We start from the raw sequence: 25,526 nt of genomic DNA, 5'->3' as shown, positions 1-25,526 counted from the left end.
AACTACACTACCTACCAGTTATACCAGTATGGCTGGCATGCTCCAAAGCAAGGAAACCATGCTTGTTTGTTTATAAAAAAATTTTTTTCTGTTGGTCTCACTGAGCGAGGGAAAAACAGCAACATTAGAGCTGCTCCTGTATGCCGACTGCAGAACGGATCAGCAACCTTTGTACTTTGGGACAATCCACTAAGCAACTGAGTTATCCAGCCAGGGCTCCATGTTTAATACATTCTTAAAATTTTTTTAAGACTTTATTAATTTTAGAGAAGAGAGAGAAGGGGGGAGGAGCAGAAAGCATCCACTCCCATATGTGCCTTGCCCGGGCAAGCCCAGGGTTTCAAACTGGCGACCTCAGCATTCCAGGTTGATGCTTTATCCACCGTGCCACCACAGGTAGTATGTTAAGTTCAAACATACCTCCCCCAATGTGGAATAACCTAGGACTTTGAGGAAACTGCAACCCCTTAAGAGAACAAGAACCCAAGTTACTCCTGTCACATAACAGAGTTGAATATCAAACGTTCTGCTGCCCTAGGGCTCCTGAAAAGTAGATTTTCTAGTTGTAGCATTTTAAGAATATAGTGTTAAATATCACTCTGAACAGTCATAACAGGGGAAGGGAAAAGGTTGTTTCATGCCCTATGCACACCTATTACCATACTTCCCATTAACCTAGTTTTGGTCCAATGTTTGTTCCCCAGCCTTACCTGTGAGCTCCGAACACAGCAATTACCTAGAAGATTAATCTTTGTAACACCAGCACTTAACACAGGTATGAAGCACAGAAGTACTGAAATATGAAGTTTTTCTAGGCTATGACAAATATGCAGAAGCTGGAGAAAATAAAAAACTGCCAAAATGCAGAATCTCAAAAATTTAGAGGAGGACAACACATTCTGTTTTATTTTAATCAAATCACACTTTCTTTTCCAACTGCTGCGAAGTGCATCTACAATTTGCTATTACAGATCCACTTTTAAAAGTTTTTCTGTGATATTACAGCAAACCTTTTTTCAAACAGAGAAATAATCCCAAATTCTCCCTCAAGTAAAAATAACTTCAGTCCAGTAAATAATATACATGAAATTACAGTAAAGCAGACACTTAAAAAGACAGCCAAGAAGTCTTCCAACAGTTTATTAGAAAGAATGTAGACATTAAAAAAAATCCCCACTGTCATGAACATAAATTGAGGTTTTCAGCCGTGGTACAAGCTGGATCCAAAAAAAGAAATAAAAAATCCAATAGTGTATTAACATTTTTTCACTCATTTGCCATACTGACAGTGCAAATACAAATTTGGTCTAAATGTACAGACTCTCAAGCAACAATGTACAGCCTTTCTTTGTCCTCCATGCTAAGAGATGTAAAAGTTCAAGGGTCAAACAATACCAAATGTATAGGCTTCAAAAACCATCTAAGTTTTTAGGGCATTCACTAGTTTTAGCTAAGATACATTTGGAACACTGACAAGTGATCACTTATGTACAATAATGTGAAGTAAATTTTTGAAAAATAAACTTTAGTGGAACAATCCTGAAGAATATATCAAAGGGAACAAAGGTTACCAGTTTAAGGTATCAACCAATTTGTGTCAGCCAGTTTGAGTCATGTTCTAAAATCTAAAACTTAGTTATCTTTCTGTAATCCAAGAGCTTCCTATCATGTCAGTATATATGTTATGAAGTAAAGGAGACTTAGATGAAATGTTTTTATCACAACTGCTGTATCAATTGCCTAGGACCTCAACAGCGTGATGAAAATCTGAGAAATGTTCATGCATAAGGTTACTACCTTAGCTGACTTAAAATTGCCCCATACAATGGTACTTATCAACCCTTACTGAAGCCTTTAAAAAAAACAGGTTGAAAAATGGGTTAAAGGTGGCAAATGTATCATCTGCCTTTAGAGCTATCAACTCAGGAATTCTCTCAATTATGAAATCTTGCAGGGAAGTTAATTTTCTTTCTCAAAATCCGGTGATGACAACATTCCTTACTCCAGATCTGGCATTTCTGAAAGGATTTTAAAAAAGATTAGTATAAAGCACAAGGAAATGATACACCAAATTCAAAGTCTTAGAGGAAAAGCAGACAGCAACAGTTCAATAGTTTCCTATTTTTTTAAAAATTGAGTCTCAAATCATTCAAATTTCTGCGTTAGCTGTTTTATTAGCAGCCATAAAAAAATAATCATTTTTCTAAAAATAAATTATAAGAAAGTTAACTTATTTGAGTTTGATCTTTGATGTGAAATATCACTGTGTAAAATATACTTTTTACAAAGACACTTACTTTCGTCATCACTGTCTTGTGAATCCTGCAGAAGGGGAAATAAAAAAAAAAATTACCAAGTTGATCAAACATTACTCTGCTAACTGAACAGTTTGCCTTAAAAATCTGAAGCACTGTACTTTTCATTAAAGTAACAAAGATATGTTACATCAGGCTTATGAACTTAATCAGTTGACTTAATAATAAGTTTATTGAAAACAAACAGATGTACAGCTGAGATGTGTGCCTTTTGGTAGGAATTGAGCCCACCCTTTAAATTCCTCCCTATCAACCAGACTGAATCTTGGTATAAAATGGTTTCTCTCCTCTCTTGACAATCAATGAAAGAAGAAAATGGCTCAATACAAAGACCACTGAACTGATAGAAGACAATGAACTCTAATCACAGCTGGTAAATCAATCGTCTAAGTATTTTTTCCTAACTGTATTGAACAAATTTCATAATGATCTTAACAGAATGCCAGAGGGGGGGAATGTTTAGAATGAACCAGTACTTCCTCTTATAGATTCACAACAACCATATGCTTACTATAATCTCTGACCAATCCTTTTATAAAACCTATTTTGCAAAAACAATCCCTAAACTTACTCTTAATCAAATAAAGTATATGTATGTCTCTATGCAATGATTCTTCTGAAATCTGGTCCTGGCCCTGGCCGGTTAGCTCAGTGGTAGAGTGTTGGCCTGGGGTGTGGATGTCCCAGGTTCAATTCCAACAGGGCACACAGGAGAAGTAACCATCTGCTTCACTACCTCTCCCCCATCTCTCTCTTTCTCCACCCATCTCACCCCCACAGCCATAGCTCAACTGGTTCCAGTGAGTTGGTCCTTGTGCTGAGGATGGCTCCCTGGAGCCTCCCCCTCAAGCACTAAAAATAGCTCAGTTGCCGAGTATCATCCAGCAGGAGGCTTGCCGGGTGGATCCTGGTGGGGTGCATATGGGAGTCTGTCTCTCTGTCCTCCCTCCTCTCACTTAATAAATAAATAATAATAATAATTACAAAAGAAGAAAAAGAGAAAAGAAAATCTGGTTCCTTGAGACACTAGGTTCCCTAAGGTACCCATCCCTCAAAAATAAGCACATTTTAAAACTGGTTTTCCTTCTGTTAGAACAAAAATACCCTATATCAAACACCTATAAATACATTGTTTCTTACTATTAAAAGTAAACAGAAAAGATTTTACAGACTTACATCATCTGCTCCATCTACTTCTGGTAAATCTACATCCTCATCACCACCCATGTTGTTCATCATCTATTTAAAGTATAAAAATTAGTTTTAAAAATAATGTTAAATTAAGCCTTAATTATTACCTTGCATGTCCAGAATAAACCTTATGTCTGCCATAGATTTCCATCAATAAAAAAAGCAAAACATTAAGTACCTTCCTTTCTGGAAAAGGTAGATTACAAGTAATTATATAAAATCCTGAAAAGCTGTAGGAAAAGTCAAAACTAAGTTCCATCAAAGAAAAGTGAAGTTATTAAAATTCATTCAGCAAGATAATCTAAGTATGATACAGAAATCAAACACCTAAATCCTCCTGAATAGCTGTTACCACTGATGGCTAAGGAAGAGAATGGGATTCATTTGTACTTGTAAAGTTTTTGTTTTTAGGCAGAGAGAGAAAAGGGAGGGAGACACACAAATAGGAAGGGAGAGAGATGAGGAACATCAACTCAAAGTTTCATCACATTAGTTGTTCATTGATTGCTTCTCCTATGTGCCTTGCCAGGGGTGGGGGTGGGGAGACCCTCCAGCTGAGCCAGTCACCTTGGGATTCAAGTCAGTGACCTTTGGGCTCAAGCTACCAACCATAGCGTCATGTCTATGATCAAGCCAGCGACCTCAGGGTTTCGAACCTGGGTCCCCAATGTCCCAGGCTCTATCCATCGCAACACCGCCTGGTCAGGCTGTATATGTAGTTGTTAAGTTTTGTATTCTAAGCTATCTGATATATATATATATATGTATTATGGTATTCTCATTATAGTTTTGAATATTGTGAAGAACTAATAAATGATCTATAATAAAGTCCTTCAGGATGATTAATTTGCATTAAAGGCCTGAAAACTGAATCAAAGGTCAAACAGCAATAACTAAGTTAGAAATAGAAAATAAACATAAAAGGTACACACAGTAGAAAATAACCTTGCATATATACATACCATGTTTTCTTAAAACCAACTGGGACCAACAACAACATATGTACTTATATGAAGTACTAGTTTCCCATCTTTAGTTGTCTCTCACTTTCTTTTTTTTTTAGTTGTTTCTCATCATAAAGCAAGTAGTGTATTATTTAAAGAGGTACAAATAGTCAAAGATGAAACTACCTATATTATCAGATGGGGAAAATCTTATCTTAAGTTAACACTTTTCTGTATGGTTTAAACCTTTAACAATTTAAAATATTTACCAACCATGTATAACTTTGTAAATAAAAATCAAGACTTCAAAAATATATGCTTTGACCCTGGGTAGTTCAGCTATTTAGCGGATCGTCTCAGTATGCCCTGGTTGCGGGTTCAATCCCCAGTCAGGGCACATACAAGAATTAATCAATGAGTGCATAAATAAATAGAACAAATCAATGTTTCTCTCTCTCTCCCCCTCCCTCCCTCTCTAAAATCAACAAATTAAAAAATATATATTGCTCACAAAAATTAGGGGATATTTCAAGGCTTCATATGTATTTTGAAATATCCCCTAATTTTTGTGAGCAGTGTATATGTGCTTACCTGGACTGCAGAGTTAAATACCTAGTCAAATTTCTCAGTATAAAAATTCTGGGCAATCCAGTCAAATATGAGCAATTAGTAAATCTTCCCTATGTCTGAAGACAGTGTTGAACACCTTGGTTAAGTTTCTTACAGCAGGAAAAATGCTCAAAATGTGCCAGGCGCAATGTGAGATGCTGAGGACACAATGGCAATAGATATAGATGCAGTAAAAATTATACTGAATAGAAAGGCAGTGAAAGAGAACAGTATTAAGAAGTTGTTACTTGCACAACTGGGAAAATGATGGCACCAATTACTCAGGTAAGAAATAGTGGAGTTGAGGGAAATCACATGAATATCCTCCCTTCCTTCTTTTGAAATTAAGGGAATAGGGAAGAGGGAAAGAGAAACACCGATTTATTGTTCCACCATCTATGCATCCATTGGATGATTCTCTTTTTAAAATTTTTGACAAGATAGAGAGGCGGACAGACAGGAAGGGAGAGAGAAATGAGAAGCATCAATTCTTCGTTGCGGCACATTAGTTGTTCACTGGTTGCTTTCTCATAATGTGCCTTGAGGGGGGGGAGGGCTATAGCAGAGAGAGTGACCCCTTGCTCAAGCCAGTGACTTTGGGCTGAAGCTAGTGACCCCATGCTCAGCTGGTGAACCTGTGCTCCAGCTGGTGACCTCGCGGTTTCAAACCTGGGTCCTTCGCATCCCAGTCTGACACTCTATCCACTGCACCACCATCAGGTCAGGCCATTGATTGATTCTTGTATATAACCTGACCAGGGATGGAATCTATTACCTTGGCATACTGAGATAACACTCTAACCAACTGAGCTATTTGGCCAGGGCCTCACCATGATTCTTGTGTTTAAAGGTTTATATTCATATCACATGGCTCCAAAATGCTAGCCAATTACTATACTCATGGTCAAAAAAAAAAAAAAAAAAAATCTGTTCCAGTGTTGAAATAAAAACCAGCTTCATGGCACTGATTGACTATATGGTTTATTTTTGGTCTTTATATATATACTTTTTTAAAAATTTGATTTTAGAGAAAGAGAAGGAGAGAGGAAGGGCAGACAAGGAGGGAGGGAGATAGAGGTAGGGAGAGAAGAGGGAGGGATAGAGATATAATTATTGAAATTCATGTATTCATTGGTTGACCACTGCATATGCCTTGACTGGGGATTGAACCCACAATCTTGGCACATCAGAACAATGCTTCAACTAACTGAGCTATCAAGGTTTTATACATCAATTTTAGAACATAACACTAGTATGTATGTATGTATGTATTATTTATTTATTGGCAGAGACAGAGAGAGGGACAGATAAGGACATACAGAGAGGAAGGGAGAGAGATGAGAAACATCAGTTCTACATTGTGGCTCCTTGTTCATTGATTGCTTTCTCATATGTGCCTTGACCAGGGGGCTACAGCAGAGCGAGTGACCCCTTGCTAGAGCCAGCAACCTTGCGCTCGAGCTGGTAACCTCGGGGTCTCAAACCTGGGTCCTCCACATCCCAGTCTGACATTCTATCCACTGCGCCACCGTCTGGTCAGGCAGAACTTAACACTAGTATTAAAAAAACTGTACATTTTAGGATTAAATGACTATTGTTAAGGTCTTATTTAGGCCTGACCAGGCGGTGGCGCAGTGGATAGAGCGTTGGACTGGGATGCAGAAGACCCGGGTTCAAGACCCCAAGGTCACCAGCTTGAGTGCGGGCTCATCTGGTTTGAGGAAAAGCCCACCAGCTTGAACCCAAGGAAGCTGGCTCCAGCAAGGGGTTACTCGGTCTGCTGAAGGCCCGCGGTCAAGGCACATATGAGAAAGCAATCAATGAACAACTAAGGTGTCGCAACGTGCAATGAAAAACTAATGATTGATGCTTCTCATCTCTCTCCGTTCCTGTCTGTCCGTCCCTGTCTATCCCTCTCTCTGACTCACTCTCTGTCTCTGTAAAAAAAAAAAAAAAAAGATCTTATTTAGTTTTACTGTAGAATGGCTTTCAAAGTAAAGTAATGCTATGGGTTAAATAACACTAAATGCCTTCAAACCAAATTAAATTCACCACTCAGAAATATATTGGGAAGGAAGGCAGAAGAATGTATTTAAAAGAACTTACCTCAGAGAAACGATCAAAATTAGACATGTCTTCATCTGAATCATCTTCCCAGTCTTTCCAATTATTGAAGTCCACACTAAGCCAATTAAGCTATAGACCAATACAAATATCACACTATGGTTAGGTTAACTAGCATTCATTGAGGTACCTTAAAACTACATTTTTTTGAACTGTGGGTTCATACACACTAGTGAGTCATGAAATTAGCACAAAACAACAGACTAGAAAAATCAAAGTGAAATCAATACAGTTTCATGAAGCTTTTTAAAAACAAACCTACTTTTCAAAGCTACAACACAGATTCACTGGTAGGAACTATGCTAAGATACCTGGTTAACTTATTTTATTTGGTAGTACCAAAATATGCTCCCTGTGTAAGTAAGAAAGGCATCTAAGTCAAGTCTGCCTCTTGAATGCAAAAGATTCTGCATCAACTAATGACTGATCTTATTCTGACCACACCAGGCCTTCAGTTAAAATGAATTAAATCTCAAAATAGAGAAAAACACAGAACACAAGACTGGTAATACTTAACTATGAAACAAACACTATGTTCCTTATACAAAACAAATGTATTTCTTATTAAAGTAAAACCATCAAACTTTCAATAATAATAATAATAATAATAAAAAAAAAAAGAAAAAGAAACCTACCTTTGCCCTTTCTTTTGTTAACCTTGGCCATGACTGGCCAGATTCCCCTTTTCGTAAACAACATAAAATTGACCTGTCCGTTCTTTTATGCTTGGAATCCTAAAAACAAAAATGAAAGCACTATCATACCACTTATCTCTCCAGTATCACTATAAGAAGAAGCTTGTCATTCCTCACCTCTTTTTCTTTCCCTACATTTTCCCTGAACTCTGAAACAACCTCTAACTACTAAAAATTTCACAAGCTATCCAATTGCAAAAGAGTCCATTTTCTTCCCCATACAAGGTGAATAGAATGAAAACTTAAAAAAAAAAAAAATCGAATATGGCATAATCATAGAACAGTTAAGATTCCATACTTAGATAAGTATGGCCCTGAGTCTAATAATGAAAAGAAAAACAAAATGAGTATGCAGAAAAGAGGTTAGAAGGGGGAAAACATCACAAAATATAAATAAATATACCTAGTTAGCTCTCTGAACTGTTAAAAAAAAAATTGCTTACTGATAAAAAGAGTAATTGACATTATGTCTACACTTCATGATTTAAATCAATATTAAAGCATCAAGACTACTTACATTTGGATCAATACAGTGAAAAAGATCAATTTCATTTAAATGTTTAAAATTATCACTTCCTCCAAGACAACTGTGAAAAAAAAAGAAAAAAAATGAGCCTCTTCAAAGAGGTAAAGATTAGTAAAATTAACTTCAGTGAAAACACAAAACAAGCAAGCCAAAGTTATTCAATTGTCTGAAATAAGATTTACCCAATTATGTAAAATGGAAATCTACCTGAATGTAAGTTTGGATTTTTCAAAATTTACATTAACATCTTTACTGTCTTCAACACAAAATTCAATGAAGACATAGTCCCTTCGATCGTACCACTTTGCAGAAGCAGGCTGCCTAAAAGGGATAAAATTAGACAAAGCTGAAATTCATTAACTGAATATTTACATAACCTCCAAAGTTTGGCATATAAATAACATTTCTCTATTCCATTAGAGCATTAACTACTTTGAGGCAGTTTACTACAATTTCTTTTCTTAAAACATTTAAAAAAATTGATTTTAGTGAGAGAGGGGAAGAGAGAGGAACATAGATCTGTTCCTGTATATACCCTGACAGGGGGTCAAATGGCAACCTCTGAACTTCTAAACTATGCTCTAACACAGTGGTCCCAACCCCCAGGCCACGGACCAGTGCCGGTCCGTGGGCCATTTGGTACCAGTCCACAGAGAAAGAATAAATAACTTACATTATTTCCGTTTTATTTACATTTAAGTCTGAACGATGTTTTATTTTTTTAAAATGACCAGATTCCCTCTGTTATATCCGTCTAAGACTCAACTCTTGACGCTTGTCTCAGTTACGTGATACATTTATCCGTCCCACCCTAAAGGCCTGTCCGTGAAAATATTTTTTTTTAATTTTTTAAAAAAATTTTATTTATTCATTTTTAGAGAGGAGAGAGAGAGGGAGAAAGAGAGACAGAGAGGGAGAGAGAGGAGGGGGGAGGAGCTGGAAGCATCAACTCCCATATGTGCCTTGACCAGGCAAGCCCAGGGTTTCGAACCGGCGACCTCAGCATTTCCAGGTCGACGCTTTATCCACTGCGCCACCACAGGTCAGGCGAAAATATTTTCTGACATTAAACCGGTCTGTGGCCCAAAAAAGGTTGGGGACCACTGTTCTAACAAATAAAACTATCCAGCCAGGGCATTTATTACAATTTCTAAAGAAAACTAAATATTTACTCTAACAGCTACTTTTCAAGTTAAAACACAATGACACTGACTTGTAAAAAAAAAAGGATTTCAAATTAAAACAATGCTCAGTAGAGTTAACTATTTAGGTAGCCCTGTCAAATTTTGTAAACATTCCTTCAGAGTCCTGCTTCTAATATTAAACTTCACAGAATTAAAAAGTTATAACTAATCCACTGTCAAATAGTACATGTAGTAGTCAACATTTTTACTTACAACGAATACTAGAAACTATGGGAATTGAAATTTAAAAGTATGAGAAAAGACAGTAATTATTCTCAAACAAGTTCTCACCTGAGCTTACTTCTGACTATGAAAGGCAGCCATTTTTCCCCCCTGGGCAAACAAATCTTTCTAACAAACTTATGATTCTAAATGATGACATTACAACTCCTGGCTGGGTAGCTCACTTGGTTTAAGTGTCTTCCTGATACCCAAGGTTGTGGGTTCAATCCCCAGTGGTGAGTGCACATACAAGCAGCAACCAACAAACACATAAATAAGTGGAACAATAAATCAATGTTTCTTTCTCTCCCCCCAACCCTCTTAGAATCAATCAATAAAAAATTTTGCCTGACCAGTAGTGACACAGTGGATAGAGCATCAACCTGGGATGCCGAGGTCTTAGGTTCCAAAACCTCATGTCACTGGCCTAAGTGCAAAACCATTGACATGATCCCGAGGTTGCTGGCTTGAGCAAGGGGTCAATGGCTCAGCTGTAGCCCCCCAGTCAAGGCACATATGAGAAGCAATGAATGAACAACTAAGGTGCCGCAACTACGAATTGATGCTTCTCATCTCTCCCTTCCCATTTCTATAAAAAAAAAAAAAAAAGGAAAAAAAATTAAATGACATTAGGTGAATTAAATTTCTTTACAGCCTCACCTTTATACTATCTATACATGTACTCAATATATTAGAGTATTTGCCTTTTCCTTATTATTCATGTGCTCCTGTTCTTTGTAATACAGTATCATCCCTGTCTTCAAAGTGTCAGCTGCCTAGAGCTCTACTTATCCATTAAAATATGGCTAAAAAACTGCTAAAAGTGCCTGGCCTACGGTGGCAGTGTAGATAAAGTGTCGACCTCGAACACTGAGGTTGCCAGTTTGAAACCTTGGGCATGCCTAGTTCAAGGTATATATGACAAGCAAGAAAGGAACAATTAAACTGAAGCAACTATGAGTTGATACTTCTCTCTTCTCCCCTGTAAAATCAATATACAGCTAGTGCTTGACTTACGACCACGATTGGTTCCAACAGACCAGTCATAACACAATTTGGTCGTAAGTTGAGTAGGCTATACGTACAGTACTGTGAAATGATGTTATAAAAATCTTTAAGTCGGCCCTGGCCGGTTGGCTCAGTGGTAGAGTGTCAGCCTGGCATGCAGGAGTCCCGGGTTCGATTCCTAGCCAGGGCACACAGGAGAAGCGCCCATCTGCTTCTCCACCCCTCCCCCTCTCCTTCCTCTCTGTCTCTCTCTTCCCCTCCAGCAGCCAAAGCTCCACTGGAGCAAAGTCTGCCCAGGCGCTGAGGATGGCTCCATGGCCTCACCTCAGGTGCTAGAATGACTCTGGTTGCAACAGAGCATCGGCCCCTGGTGGGCATGCAGGGGAGGGAGGGATCCCGATCGGGCGCATGCAGGAGTCTGTCTGCCTCCCTGTTTCCAACTTCAGAAAAATACAAATAATAATAATAATAATAAAAAATCTTTAAGTCATATTTTATAATAATTTTTCATTATTGTTATATATAATTTTCTTTGTTCATTTTATGCCATTTGTATCATCTCTATACCATTTTGTTTCTTATTTTTATATTTGTCAGGTTTAAGTAAAACACTGCATTACCAGTACAACTGGTTTAATATTTGCAAAGACAATTTCCACTTGGCAGACATCTTGGGAGGGGTTTGATGAAAAATATCCAAGACACAAAACACAAATTGCTGTACTGAGTCTGGGATGACAGTTGAAATGGTGCACATGGAGATGGTAGTGCTGCTGGAAGCTTGTCCATACTGTCCATGAGCCCAGCTGGGCAACACTTGCACTGCCAGACACGGAGCAGTCGTGGCTAGTGATTGTGGTCGTAAAGTCAAATGGTCGTAAGTTGCATAGGTTGTAAATCGATCAGTATTTGTATATATATATTTAAAGCAAGAGAGAGACAGACAAAAAGGACAAAAGACGAAAAGCATCAACTCATAGTTGAGGCACCTTAGTTGTTCATTGATTGCTTTCTCATATGTACCTTGACGGGGAGTGTGTGTAGGGGGAAGCCCTCCAGCCAAGCCAAGTAATCCCTTGCTCAAAGATGAGCCCCTCAAGCCTGCGACCTGGGGTTTTGAACCTGGGTCCTTAGTGTTCCAGGCTGACACTCTATCCACTGCACCACTGCCTGGCCAGGCAATAAATAAAACCTTAAAAAAAATGCTAGAAGCAAATATAATTGACTAATAGTTGATAAACATTGTACGTGATGGCCCTGGCTGAATGGCTTAGTTGGTTTAGTGCATTGTTCTGATATGAAAAGTTGCGGATTCAATCCCTGATCAGGGCATATCAATAAATTAAAAGAAAAATTATATGTGATAAATACTTCAATTTTTCTGTACACCTAAGATTATTTCAAAATAAAAGTTAAAGCCCTGGCTGGGTAGCTCAGTTAGAGCGTCATCCCAATACACTAAGGCTGTGAGTTTGATCCCCAGTCAGGGCACATACAAGAATCAACCAGTAAATAAACAGATGGGTGGAACAATAAACTGGTCTCTTAAAAAAAAAAAATCCAGCATAATAAAATTTAATTTTTTTTTTTTTACAGAGTCAGAGAGTCAGAGTGAGGGATAGACAGGGACAGACAGGCATAATAAAATTTAAAAGTATTAGTTATTGTATGTTAAAATACTACTCATAAATCAACTCAATTGAAAAAAAAACTGTTGTGTTACGAAGCTCTGAAATTCTCAGCCCTAAGGAGTAGCAGTTTAAAGTCCCTTTTACAAATAAAAGTTGAAATTAACTGTTCATCAATATTTTTACACAACTGTTAAACTTGACTAGTCACTCTATTCTGGAAAACTGGTATCAGATCTAAAGTAAACTAAGAATTACAATGGCAGTCTCCAAAATCTAAATACCAGCAAATCAGCAAGGGTGAATCTACTTTTTAAGGCATCTGTTGGTTGGTTAAAAAAAAAAAAAGACTTTTAAATGCCTCTGAAAAAGATGTCTAACCAAACTTCTATGAACTATGGAATCACAATCTCTAATGTATTTTTTTTTAACTTTTATTGATTTAAGAGAGAGGAGAGAGAGAGAGAGAAGGGGTGGGGGAGCGGGAAGCATCAACTCATAGTAGTTGCTTCCTGTATGTGCCTTGACCAGGCAAGCCTGGAGTTTTGAACTGGCAACCTCAGCATTCCAGGTCAAGGCTTTATCGACTGTACCACCACAGGTCAGGCTAATGTGAGTGTGTTAGTAATACTGGACCCTGTGAGGCAAAAGTAGGTTAACAGTTGTTTGTATGAAAACTAAATACAATTAATAAATACAAGAATAAAGCATGAGCTTCATGTATTCACAAATGTACACCTATTTTAGCCCCACCCTGCATAACCAATATATAATTTTACAGTTTTTTGTTTTTTTTGCATTTTTCTGAAGCTGGAAACAGGGAGAGACAGTCAGACAGACTCCCGCATGTGCCCGACCGGGATCCACCCGGCACGCCCACCAGGGGCGATGCTCTGCCCATCCTGGGCGTCGCCATGTTGCGACCAGAGCCACTCTAGCACCTGAGGCAGAGGCCACAGAGCCATCCCCAGCGCCCGGGCCATCTTTGCTCCAATGGAGCCTTGGCTGCGGGAGGGGAAGAGAGAGACAGAGAGGAAGGCGCGGCGGAGGGGTGGAGAAGCAAATGGGCGCTTCTCCTGTGTGCCCTGGCCGGAATTGAACCCGGGTCCTCCGCACGCTTAATTTTACAGTTTTATGAATAGGTCACACATTATTTCTACTCATTTTCTTGCCCAAACAGTAATTCTCAATATGTGGTAACATAGTTTTTTTTTTTTTAAATAATGTTCTTTTTATTTTTTAATTTTTATTTATTTATTTTTTACAGAGACAGAGTCAGAGAGAGGGATAGACAGGGACAGACAGACAGGAACAGAGAGAGATGAGAAGCATCAATCATTAGTTTTTCATTGTGCATTGCAACACCTTAGTTGTTCATTGATTGCTCTCCCTTATGTGCCTTGACCGCGGGCCTAAAGCAGACTGAGTAACCCCTTGCTGGAGCCAGGGACCTTGGATTCAAGCTGGTGGGCTTTTCCTCAAACCAGATGAGCCCGTGCTCAAGCTGGCGACCTCAGGGTCTCGAACCCGGGTCTTCTGCATCCCAGTCCGACGCTCTATCCACTGCGCCAAAGCCTGGTCAGGCAACATAGTTCTTTAATTGAAAATATTTGCTAACTTAATAATTAAACTTTAAATGACTAGGTTTATGGACTTTCAAATTCAAGTAACCAGATAAGCCCTATTTTAAAAAAGCACTAATGATAACAATCTGGGGCAATGAACAGATTAATTTCATTATTTCAATACTACTATGTATTTCTAACTAAAAGAAACCAGAATTCCTACAGAGAGATGGCTGATCTCAGGCCTGAGGTGGGAAATATAGATGACCTTGAGACATCTTGTGCAAATAAGGGTAGTAAGGAAGAGGTCAGTCAAAACAAGAGGCAACCCCCCCAAAAAAAAACCCAAGAGGCAATAATTAAGGTCTCCCACATTGGCCAATGACAATTTCAGCATCAGAAAGAATGATGCAAATTGATTCAATACACTGAATATAAAACTCAAGTCATATTAACAAAAGAAAAAAGACAAACTACTACCTATAATTTTATATCACTAAAAGATGATACAGGCTCCAATTTTTTTATAGATTGGTAATTAAAGAGAATCAAGTACTGTCCCTACTTTCCCTTTATGAACCTTTATTAATAACTGAATAGGGCCAGTTAACAAAGGAAACTTCTTTACAGAATTCCAGCTTTAGTGTGGACTAAAACAAGGGGGGGGAATCACTATTTTGCAGCCCTTTGACTTGGCAGTGAACATCAATGGATAAAATGATTAACAACAGCAACAAGACTAACAACTGATAAAGAACTTAAGATCTCAGCATCACTGAAAGTGAGACAACCAAACACATTCCTTTTAATTTGATGTAACATGATTCATTCCACAGTAAACTTAATTTCAGTCTACAGAAAGGAAAGGAACAAGTTAAATGATACCACAAAGAGCCTGACCAGTGGTGGCCTAGTAGATAGAGCATTGACTGACCTGGGACACCGAGGTCGCTGGCTTGAGCGTGAGATCATCGATGTGATCCCATGGTCATTGGCTTGAGCACCAAAAGCCACTGGCTAGGCTGGAGCCCCTGTCCCCCATCCACATCTGAGAGCAACCAATGAAAAATTCAAGTCCTGCAACTATAAGTTGATGCTTCTCATCTCTCACTTCCTGTTTATCTGTCCCCCTTCTCTCTCGCTAAAAAAGACACCATTAAAGAGGGAAGATCCTGGCCTGACCTGTGGTGGTGCAGTGGATAAAGCGTCGACCTGGAAATGCTGAGGTTGCCGGTTCAAAACCCTGAGCTTGCCTGGTCAAGGCACATATGGGAGTTGATGCTTCCAGCTCCTCCCCCCCTTCTCTCTCTCTGTCTCTCCGTCTCCTCTCTAAAATGAATAAAAATAAAATATTTTTTAAAAAAAATTAAAAAAAAAAAAAAAAGACCCTGAGAAAACACAGAACATAGTTATCTGCAACCTAAGGGAAGCTAAGAAGTGGGGCCTCAGAAGAAACTGACCCTGCTGACACCCTGATCTCAAACTAACACCTTCCAGAATTGTGAAAAAATACACTGCTTACCTCACCCAGTCTCTGGCACTTCAATATGGCAGCCTTAGCTAATACAATCATTTTCACAATAATAAAAACAAAATTAAAGACCTAAACCATAGGAGCCAAAAATGTTTTTTTATATTTTTAAAGAGTTGAAAAGCAGCCCTGGCTGGTTGGCTCAGTGGTAGAGCATCGGCCTGGCTTGTAGGAGTCCCGGGTTCGATTCCCGGCCAGGGCACACAGGAGAAGCGCCCATTTGCTTCTCCACCCCCCCCCCTTCCTCTCTGTCTCTCTCTTCCCCTCCCGCAGCCAAGGCTCCATTGGAGCAAGGATGGCCCGGGCGCTGGGGATGGCTCCTTGGCCTCTGCTCCAGGCGCCAGAGTGGCTCTGGTTGCAACAGAGCGACGCCCTGGAGGGGCAGAGCATCGCCCCCTGGTGGGCGTGCCAGGTGGATCCCGGTCGGGCGCATGCGGGAGTCTGACTGTCTCTCCCCGTTTCCAGCTTCAGAAAAATACAAAAAAAAAAAAAATCTCCATAGTTTTAACTAGTATTTCTTAGCTTGTCTTAAAAGGAGGTCCTTTTAAGACAAGGTCATGAGCCTGGCCTGTGGTGGCGCAGTGGCTAAAGTGTTAACCTGGAATGCTGAGGTCACAGGTTTGAAACCCTGGGCTTGCAACAAGCAATCAATGAACAATTAAAGTGGAGCAACTATGAGTGATACTTCTCACTCTCCCCCCTTCTCTCTGTAAAATCAATAAAATCTTTTTAAGACAAGGTCATGAGGGCAGAGCCCTTATGAATGGGATTAGTGCCTCATAAAAGACTATAGCAGTATGTAGATTGATTTGAGCTAAAGGCAACTTTAGCAGCATACATGGGAGAAACTTCTGCCTTTACCCTTGATTGCCTGGAAGGTTCTGAATTAGAGGCCAGGCCTGGCCTGGCCTTGCCTATAAGAGATAACTTCTTTTTTTTCTTTTTTTTCTTAAATTTTTTTTCTTTTTTCTGAAGCTGGAAATGGGGAGAGACAGACAGACTCCCGCATGCGCCCTGACCGGGATCCACGGCACGCCCACCAGGGGCGATGCTCTGCCCACCAGGGGGCAATGCTCTGCCCCTCTGGGGCGTCGCTCTCCCGCGACCAGAGCCACTCCAGCGACCAGAGCCACTCCAGCGCCTGGGGCAGAGGCCAAGGAGCCATCCCCAGCGCCAGGGCCATCTTTGCTCCAATGGAACCTTGGCTGTGGGAGGGGAAGAGAGAGACAGACAGGAAGGAGGGGGGGTGGAGAAGCAAATGGGCGCTTCTCCCATGTGCCCTGGCCAGGAATCGAACCCGGGTCCCCCGCACGCCAGGCCGACGCTCTACCGCTGAGCCAACCGGCCAGGGCTGGATAACTTCTTTTTTTTTTTTTTTTTTTCCCCCCAGAGAGAGAGAGGGATAGACAGGGATAGACAGACAGGAACGGAGAGAGATGAGAAGCATTAATCATTAGTTTTTAATTGCGTGTTCCAACACCTTAGTTGTTCATTGATTGCTTTTTCATATGTGCCTTGACCGTGGGCCTTCAGCAGACTGAGTAACCCCTTGCTGGAGCCAGCAACCTTGGGTTCAAGCTGGTGGGCTTTTAGCTCAAACCAGATGAGCCCACGCTCAATCTGGTGACCTCAGGGTCTCGAACCTGGGTCCTCTTCATCCCAGTCCAATGCTCTATCCACTGCGCCACCGCCTGGTCAGGCAACTTCTTTTGATCTATCCATAGAGAAGGGCATACATCTATTTACTGAAGGTCTGCTCTTAGCATCCTTCAATGACCTTCTAAAGCTCCAAATGCTCAGCTCAGAATGTCTTATAGGCCCTGGCTGGTTGGCTCAGTGTTAGAGCATTGGCATAATAATAACAGACAAAATACCTCAAGTCTTTTATGAACTAGTAGGACAGGCATATTATACTTAATTTGGGGTAAATTCATAAAGCTTAAGGTTGAAAACAAAGTTAGCACTAGCTCATGAAGTCCTTGAAGACAACAGAAAGGATATCATTTTATCCTAGTTTTAAAAAAACATTAATTGCAGCCCTCATCCTTTTTGAACTCTGGAAATCTTGCAGGCGGTGTGTGTGTGTGTGTGTGTGTGTGTGTGTGAGTGTGATTCCATATATAATAGAATTCTACAGCATATGACTTGTCTCTGTAAGCAACACTATAATTAAAGCTTCAACATTTTCATTTTTCTCTCTCAGAAATTCCACAGTTCAAAAGTTAAAAACATTTTTTTAATTTATCAATTTTAGAGGGAAGAGGAGGGGGGAAGATCGCCCTGGTGTGCGCCCTGACTGGGAATCAAAAAACCTTTGTGCATCGGGACAATGCTCGAACCAACAGGGCTATCCAGCCAGGGCCAGAGTTTTTGTGTTTTGTTTAAAATTGACTTTAGAGACAAAGAAAGGAAGAGAAACACTGATTTGTTCTTACACTTATTTATGCATTCACTGGTTGATTCTTGTATGTGCCCTGACCAGGAATTGAACCTACAATCTTGGCATATTGGGGTCATGCTCCAACCAACTGAGCTTTCCAGCTCAGGCAGAAATGCTCTACTTTTCTAAAAGTATTTAAGGGACTGCAAAATGTGACGCAAGGAAGTGTTTTATAAATATTTAAAAATCTATTAATTTTATTTTCAATTAATGGCCTTGTGCCCTGGCCGGTTGGCTCAGCGGTAGAGCGTCGGCCTAGCGTGTGGAGGACCCGGGTTCGATTCCCGGCCGGGGCACAGGAGAAGCACCCATTTGCTTCTCCACCCCTCCGCCGCGCTTTCCTCTCTCTCTCTTCCCCTCCCGCAGCCAAGGCTCCATTGGAGCAAAGACGGCCCGGGCGCTGGGGATGGCTCTGTGGCCTCTGCCCCAGGCGCTAGAGTGGCTCTGGTCGCAACATGGCGAAGCCCAGGATGGGCAGAGCATCGCCCCCTGGTGGGCGTGCCGGGTGGATCCCGGTCGGGCGCATGCGGGAGTCTGTCTGACTGTCTCTCCCTGTTTCCAGCTTCAGAAAAATGAAAAAAAAAAAAAAAAAAAAAGAATAAAAAAAAATGGCCTTGTACATAAATTGAACAAAAATAGTAGGGGAAAAAGGATTAATTTTGACTGAAAATCCAACCTCTGTAGATTTTTTAATAAATGGGGGACACAAAGAAACATTGGTCTGTCCTGTATGTGCCTGACTGGTGGTCAAAACCAGCTTCCACATTACCAGGACAACGTGCTATCCTGCCAGGGCTTGAATGCAAACTTCGTAAGGGCTGGGATTTTTGTCTATTTAGTTAACTGCTGTTATCTAGAACAATTCCTGGCTGCATGTTTAATGAGTATTTGTTTTTTGAATAACATTCAAACTCTAAATTTATTTGAGCTATTAAGGCTTGCTTGACATAGTGTGGTTTGTGGGTGGCTCTGGGGTCTCCTATTGGTCCTGTATTCTGCTGACATTTTCAGTTAAATTTAACTATATCTCAGATATATTATTGGTAGGCAGTATTTTTTTTTTTTACAGAGACAGAAAGAGAGTCAGAGAGAGGGATAGATAGGGACAGACAGGAATGGAGAGAGATGAGAAGCATCAATCATAAATTTTTCGTGGCGATACCTTAGTTATTCATTGATTGCTTTCTCATATGTGCCTTGACCATGGGCCTTCAGCAGACCGAGTACCTTGACCCTCAAGCCAGCGACCTTGGGTCCAAGCTGGTGAGTTTTGTTCAAACCAGATGAGTCCGCACTCAAGCTGGGGACCTCGGGGTCTCGATCCTGGGTCCTCCACATCCCAGTCCGATGCTTTACCCACTGCACCACCACCTGGTCAGGCTGGTAGGCAATATTGAAAAATAAAGTTGGTGAGTGCCATCTATAAATCAAATCTCTGATTTTATATTCTGTTAATTGAGGCTTTGCAAAACTGGGGGAAATCTGAAAAAGAACTACCAAATCAGTGTATACACTCAAAATACACTTTTGTTTGTGAGCCATTTTGGGAATGTTTATTGTAAGGAATAGTTTATTGGTCAGACTGATCATTCCTCCTATCTGTAGATAATTACCATTGGTTCTCTCTTCCTTCCTATGTCTCTCTACAAAAAAATAAAATAAAATAATAATAATTACTACACTTTGAATTCTAAAATAGAAATTAGAAGACTAGCTTTTCACTACAGCTCAATAACACAGTAAATATCTTCTAGGTTCAGGAATAAGCTAAACATTATTCCTACTAAGTGAAAAGCCTATATTCACTAATATTTTTGTGTGACAGAGACAGAGAGAGGGACAGACAGACAGGAAGGGAGAGAGATGAAAAGCATCAATTCTTCATTGTGGCACCTTAGTTGTTCATTGATTGCTTTCTCATATTTGCCTTGGGGGAGCACTACAGTAAACCAAGTGACCCCTTGCTCAAGCCAGCGAGCCTTGCTCAAACCAGATGAACCCACACTCAAGCTGGTGACCTTGGGGTTTCGAACCTGGGTCCTCTGCACCCAAGTCTGACGCTTTATCCAATGTGCCACCGCCTGGTCAGGCAGTATTATCTTTTTTTAAATTAATTTATTTATTTTAGAGAAAGAGGAAGGGAGAAAGCAAGTGAGAGAGAGAGAGACAGGAACATCCTTCTGTTCCTGCATGTGCCCTGGCCGGGGGTCGAACCAGCAACCTCTAAGCTTCAGGATGATGCTTCAATGAACTGAGCTATCCAGCCAGGGCGGGCAGTAATATTTTTTACATCCAAGAGTATCTTTTTTTTTTTTTTTTAATGAGAAGCATCAGTGCTTCGTTGCAGCACCTTAGTTGTTAGTTGTTAATTGATTGCTTTCTCATATGTGCCTTGATCGCGGCTGTCAGCAGACCGAGTGACCCCTTGCTCGAGCCAGCGACCTTGGGTCCAAACTGGTGAGCTTTGCTCAATCCAGATGAGCCCTAGCTCAAGCTGGCAACCTCAGGGACTTGAACCTGGGTCCTCCGCATCACAGTCCAACGCTCTATCCACTGCGCCACTGCCTGGTCAGGTCCAAGAGTATCTTTTAAATACCAAGTGTTATAGAAAAAACTCATTAAAACTAATTATGGAAATGATATGAAAACATAAAAATTCTTCTACAGAAAGGGAAAAAGTAGTTCCAGGTTCACAGACTAAGCCATTTTTTCTTAAATATTATGAAAAGTCCTGTCTAAAATGTCTAAAACCAACTCACACATATTCTTTGCTCAGATAAACCCAAAATATGCTTCTCATAATTTTAGATGTTCTGTATGTCAGTTTTACCATGTAAAACTTTCTGGAAAGGTGACCTAAACAGACACGCTAGTCCAGTGGTTCACAATTATATGCCAAGATGCATCAGGGCCCTGTGGAGAAACTTACAAGGTTGCCAAAGGATATTTTAAATTTGAGAGGAATTCAACTGCAATGAAAACACTAAGTGGTTCATCCTCATGCACTGTTGGTGGGAATGCAGACTGGTGCAGCCACTATGGAAAACAGTATAAAGGGTCCTCAAGAAATTAAAAATGGAACTGCCTTATGACCCAGCGACTCTGGGTGCATAGGTGAAGAAACCCAAAACACTAATTAGAGAATACATGTACCCCTATGTTCATTGCAGCATTATTTACAATAGCCAAAATGTGGAAGCAACCCAAGTGCCCAGCAACAGAGGACTGACTGCTAATAAAACTGTGCTACATATATACATATGTATATATAAAATGGGATATTACTCGGCTGCCAAAAAAAAAAAAAAAAAAAGAAAATGAAATCTCACCATTTGCCACAACATGGATGACGCTAGAAGGTATTATGCTAAGTGAAATAAATCTGTCAGAAAAAGAAAAATGCTACATAACGTGGAATATAAAGAACAAAATAAACAAACAAAAACTTGAACACCCACTGACACAGAGAACTGACTGATAGTTGCCAGAGGAGAGGGGGTTTTAAGTGATTGGGTGGAAAAAGTAAAGGGATTAATACAAATTGGCAGTATGGGGATATAAAGTACAGCATAGGGAATATGGAATGTAGTCAATAATTATATAATAACTATGTATGGTGCCAGGTGGGTATTGGAAATATTGAGAACACTTTGTAAAGTATATGATTAGCTAACCTAGCTAACCACTATGCTGTACACCTGAGATTAATAAAAAATAATACTGAATGTAAACTGTAATTGAAAAAATATAAAAACAAAACAAAAAACAAGAATAAGTGGTTCAATTTCTTTAAAAAAAACTTTCCCTCGCCCTGGTTGGTTGGCTCAGTGGTGGAGCATCGGGCTGGTGTTCGATTCCCGGAGTCCTGGGTTCGATTCCTGGCCAGGGCACATAGGAGAAGCGCCCATCTGTTTCTCCACCCCTTCCCCCCTCCTTCCTCTCTGGTCTCTCTCTTCCTCTCCCGCAGTCGAGGCTCCATTGGAGCAAAGTTGGCCCAGGCGCTGAGGATGGCTCTGTGGCCTCTGCCTCAGGCACTAGAATGGCTCTGGTCGCAACAGAGCGACGCACCGATGGGCAGAGCATCGCCCCCTGGTGGGCATGCCGGGTGGATCATGGTTGGGTGCATGCGGGAGTCTGTCTGCCTCCCCGTTTCCAGCTTCGGAAAAATGCAAAAACAAACAAACAAACAAACAAAAAACTTTCCCCCTTAGCAAGAGCAACACACACACACACACACACACACACACACACACACACAAGATTGACAGAAAGAGAGAGATGAAAAGTATCAACTCGTAGTTGCAGCAATTTAGTTGTTCATTGATTGCTTCTCATATATGCCTTGATGGGGTTGGGTGGGGGGTAGAATGGTGGGGGGGGGGTCCTCCAACTGAGCCAGTGAACTCTTCGTTGCTCAAGCCCGAGACTATGGAATCATGTTGATGATCCCACAGGCTCAAGCCAGCAGTTTCGGGGTTTCAAATCTGGGACCTCAGCATCCCAAATCAATGCTCTATCCACTGTGCCATCACAATGGTCAGGCCTAAGCGGCTCAATTTCAATAGTAGATTGTGTTATATCTGTCTCTATTAGGTTGTATCGCTGCAAAACTGGGTTTTTTTTTATGAGTGGGGAAGGGGGATAGGGAGGGGGTCAAAAGGGAGAGGGAGGAGGAGAGAAAGCAATGACTTGTTGCTCCACTTAGTTGTGCCCTGACTGGGGCTCAAAGCAGCGACCCAGGGATCAAGTTGGTAACCTTGGCACTCCAGGAGACTCTATCCACAGAACCACTGGCCAGTGTAAAGGTTAAAATTTTAAAGGTAACATCCCTCCCCCTGGCAAGATAGCTTAGTTGGTTAGCATCATGCCCCACAAGGCTGGGGGCTAATCCCCAGTCAGGGCACAAACAAGAATCAACCAATAAATGCATAAATAAGCATAACAACAAATCAGTGTTTCTTTCTCTCCCTTTTTCTCTAAAAATCAGTAAGTCAACTCCCTCCAGAAATAGTTAAGAGAAAGAGAGAAGGGGAGAGGAGCAGGAAAGCATCAACTCCCGTATGTGCCTGACCAGGAAAACAGGGAGTTTCGAACTAGCAACCTCAGTGTTCCAGGTCAACACTTTATCCACTGCACCACCACACGTCAGGCCCCTCCAAAAATACTTAGTGCCTTTCTTCCAAGCAGTTCTATTACTTTTTTTTACATTCCCATTGTGTGCATACATCCCCAAAGCAGATAAAACAATTTTTCTTCATATAAGACTCAAAATCAACCTCTCACTGTCTCCATTACAAATTTTAGCTTTAATGTTTCATTACCACATGCCAAGAAGTGGCACAGATTTTAAAAGTAGTAGCAGTTTAGATTATATAATAGAACTAAACCAGAAATGGTTATTTTCTTGGAAAAGGACCACCTGAAAAATTACTCTTCCTGGGAAAAATAAGCCCTCTTTCAGTAATGCTGCATTCCTGAATATGGTTCCAATCCTATTTGGGACAGCCCTGTATGCTAATTATAATTAGCACAGCATGAACTGATATTTGAAGAGCTAGATCCTGAAATTCCATATTAAAAAACAATGCCTGAAAAAAATAATAAAAAATAAATAAATAAATAAAAATAAAAAACAAAGCCTGACCAGGCGGTGGCGCAATGGATAGTGTCAGACTGGGATGCAAAAAACCCAGGTTCGAGACCCTAAGGTCGCCAGCTTGAGTGCAGGCTCATCTGGTTTGATTAAAATCCCACCAGCTTGGACCCAAGGTCGCTCGCTCAAGCAAGGGGTTACTCAAGTCTGCTGAAGGCCCGCGGTCAAGGCACATATGAGAAAGCAATCAATGAACAACTAAGGTGTTGCAACGCGCAATGAGAAACTGATAATTAATGCTTCTCATCTCTCTCCGTCCCTGTCTTTCCCTTTCTCTGACTCACTGTCTCTGTAAAAAATAAATAAAAATTTATAAAAAAAACCAAAAAACGAAAAAACACATAACTATTTGTGATTTAGATCCTTCAGAACACAAAATAATTAAACATATAGAGTTGGAAAAGGTCCTGACATAAACATGTTTTAGCAATAAAGTATGGCTACATGTGAAGATCAGCTACTGCACAGAAAGCCCATGACAGCACTTTTTTTTTTCTGAAGTTGGAAACAAGAAGGCAGTCAGACAGACTCCAGCATACGCCCAACCGGGATCCACCCGGCATGCCCACCAGGGGGTGATGCTCTGTCCATCTGGGGCGTTGCTCTGTCACGACCAGAGCCATTCTAGTGCCTGAGGCAGAGGCCACAGAGCTGTCCTCAGCGCCCAGGTCAACTTTGCTCCAATGGAGCCTTGGCTGCGGGAGGGGAAAAGAGAGACTGAGAGGAAGGAGAGGGGGAGGGGTGTAGAAGCAGATGGGCACCTTTCATGTGTGCCCTGGCCGGGAATCGAACCCAGGACTCCTGTACACCAGGCCGACGCTCTACCACTGAGCCAACCAGCCAGGGTCGATATCACATTTTATTTGACTTTGAAATACAACATGAGGGAGGACATACTGCACAAGGTAAGCTTTAAAGTGAATGGCCCTAACCTGACCTGTGGTGGTGCAGTGGATAGAGCATCAACCTGGAATGCTGAGGTTGCTGGTTCAAAACCCTGTACTTGTCTGGTCAAGGCACATATGAGAGTTGATGCTTCCTGCTCCTTCCCCTTTTCTCTCTCTTCTCTAAAATGAATAAATAAATAAGAAAATTTTTTTAAAAAATAAATAAAGTGAATGGCCTTGGGAAATGAGGATGACAGCCTCAATTTAAAATGGCACTGCCGCATGACTGGGCGGTGGCACAGGGGATAGAGCGTCAGACTGGGATGCGGAGGACCCAGGTTCGAGACCCCAAGGTCGCCAGCTTGAGCGTGGACTCATCTGGTTTGAGCAAAGCTCACCAGCTTGGACTCAAGGTCAAGACACATACAAGAAGCAACTACTACTGATGCTTCCCACTCCTCACCACCCTTTTCTCTCTCTCCTCTCTCTAAAATCAATAAACAAAAATCTTAAGCCTGACTAGGTTGTGGCACAGTGAATAGAGCATTGGACTGGGACGCTGAGGACCCAGATTCGAAACTCCGAGATTGCCAGCTTGAGCACGGGCTCACCAGCTTAAGTGCTGGGTCGCTGGCTTGAGACCAAAGGTTGCTGGCTTAAGCAAGGGGTCACTCGCTCTGCTGTAGCCCCCCAGTCAAGGCACTTATGAGAAAAATCAATGAACAACTAAGGTGTCACAACAAAGACTGGTGCTTCTCATCTCTTTCCATTCCTGTCTGTCCCTCTCTCTGTCATACACACACACACACAACTCTAAAAAAGTTTACAACTTAATAGTTCTGTAACAAAATATACTAAACGCAACTCTCAATGTTAAGAACTTAAAATAAGACTTTAAGCATTAAAGATGCTGATTGTAAACATACTAAAGATACCAACTTTTCTCAAAAAGTGACAATCACTAACCCTGAGACCCCAAAATAATATAGATTCTAGATTTTAAA

The 25,526-nt window shown here is 40.8% G+C and overlaps 1 protein-coding gene across 2 annotated transcripts in view; it reads right to left on the bottom strand.

Annotated features, from left to right (window-relative positions):
- Positions 1-1,123: 1,123 nt before the first annotated feature.
- The window catches only part of PTGES3 (prostaglandin E synthase 3), a 29,231-nt gene continuing 4,828 nt past the window's right edge, over positions 1,124-25,526 (bottom strand). For both annotated transcript variants that reach the window (XM_066258377.1, XM_066258375.1), the window contains 7 exons: positions 8,612-8,725; positions 8,396-8,465; positions 7,819-7,917; positions 7,166-7,255; positions 3,492-3,554; positions 2,298-2,322; positions 1,124-2,018 (listed from right to left, as the gene is read on the bottom strand). In XM_066258377.1, coding sequence (XP_066114474.1) covers positions 1,999-2,018; positions 2,298-2,322; positions 3,492-3,554; positions 7,166-7,255; positions 7,819-7,917; positions 8,396-8,465; positions 8,612-8,725 — 481 coding nt within the window. In that variant the 3' untranslated portion in view covers positions 1,124-1,998. The remainder of the gene's footprint in view (positions 2,019-2,297; positions 2,323-3,491; positions 3,555-7,165; positions 7,256-7,818; positions 7,918-8,395; positions 8,466-8,611; positions 8,726-25,526) is intronic.

This window comes from Saccopteryx bilineata, chromosome 2, assembly GCF_036850765.1.
Source record: "Saccopteryx bilineata isolate mSacBil1 chromosome 2, mSacBil1_pri_phased_curated, whole genome shotgun sequence".
NCBI classification, from domain to species: domain Eukaryota; kingdom Metazoa; phylum Chordata; class Mammalia; order Chiroptera; family Emballonuridae; genus Saccopteryx; species Saccopteryx bilineata.
The sequence above is the reverse complement of the archived record's forward strand: the minus strand, read 5'-3'. Positions and strand labels throughout refer to the sequence as shown.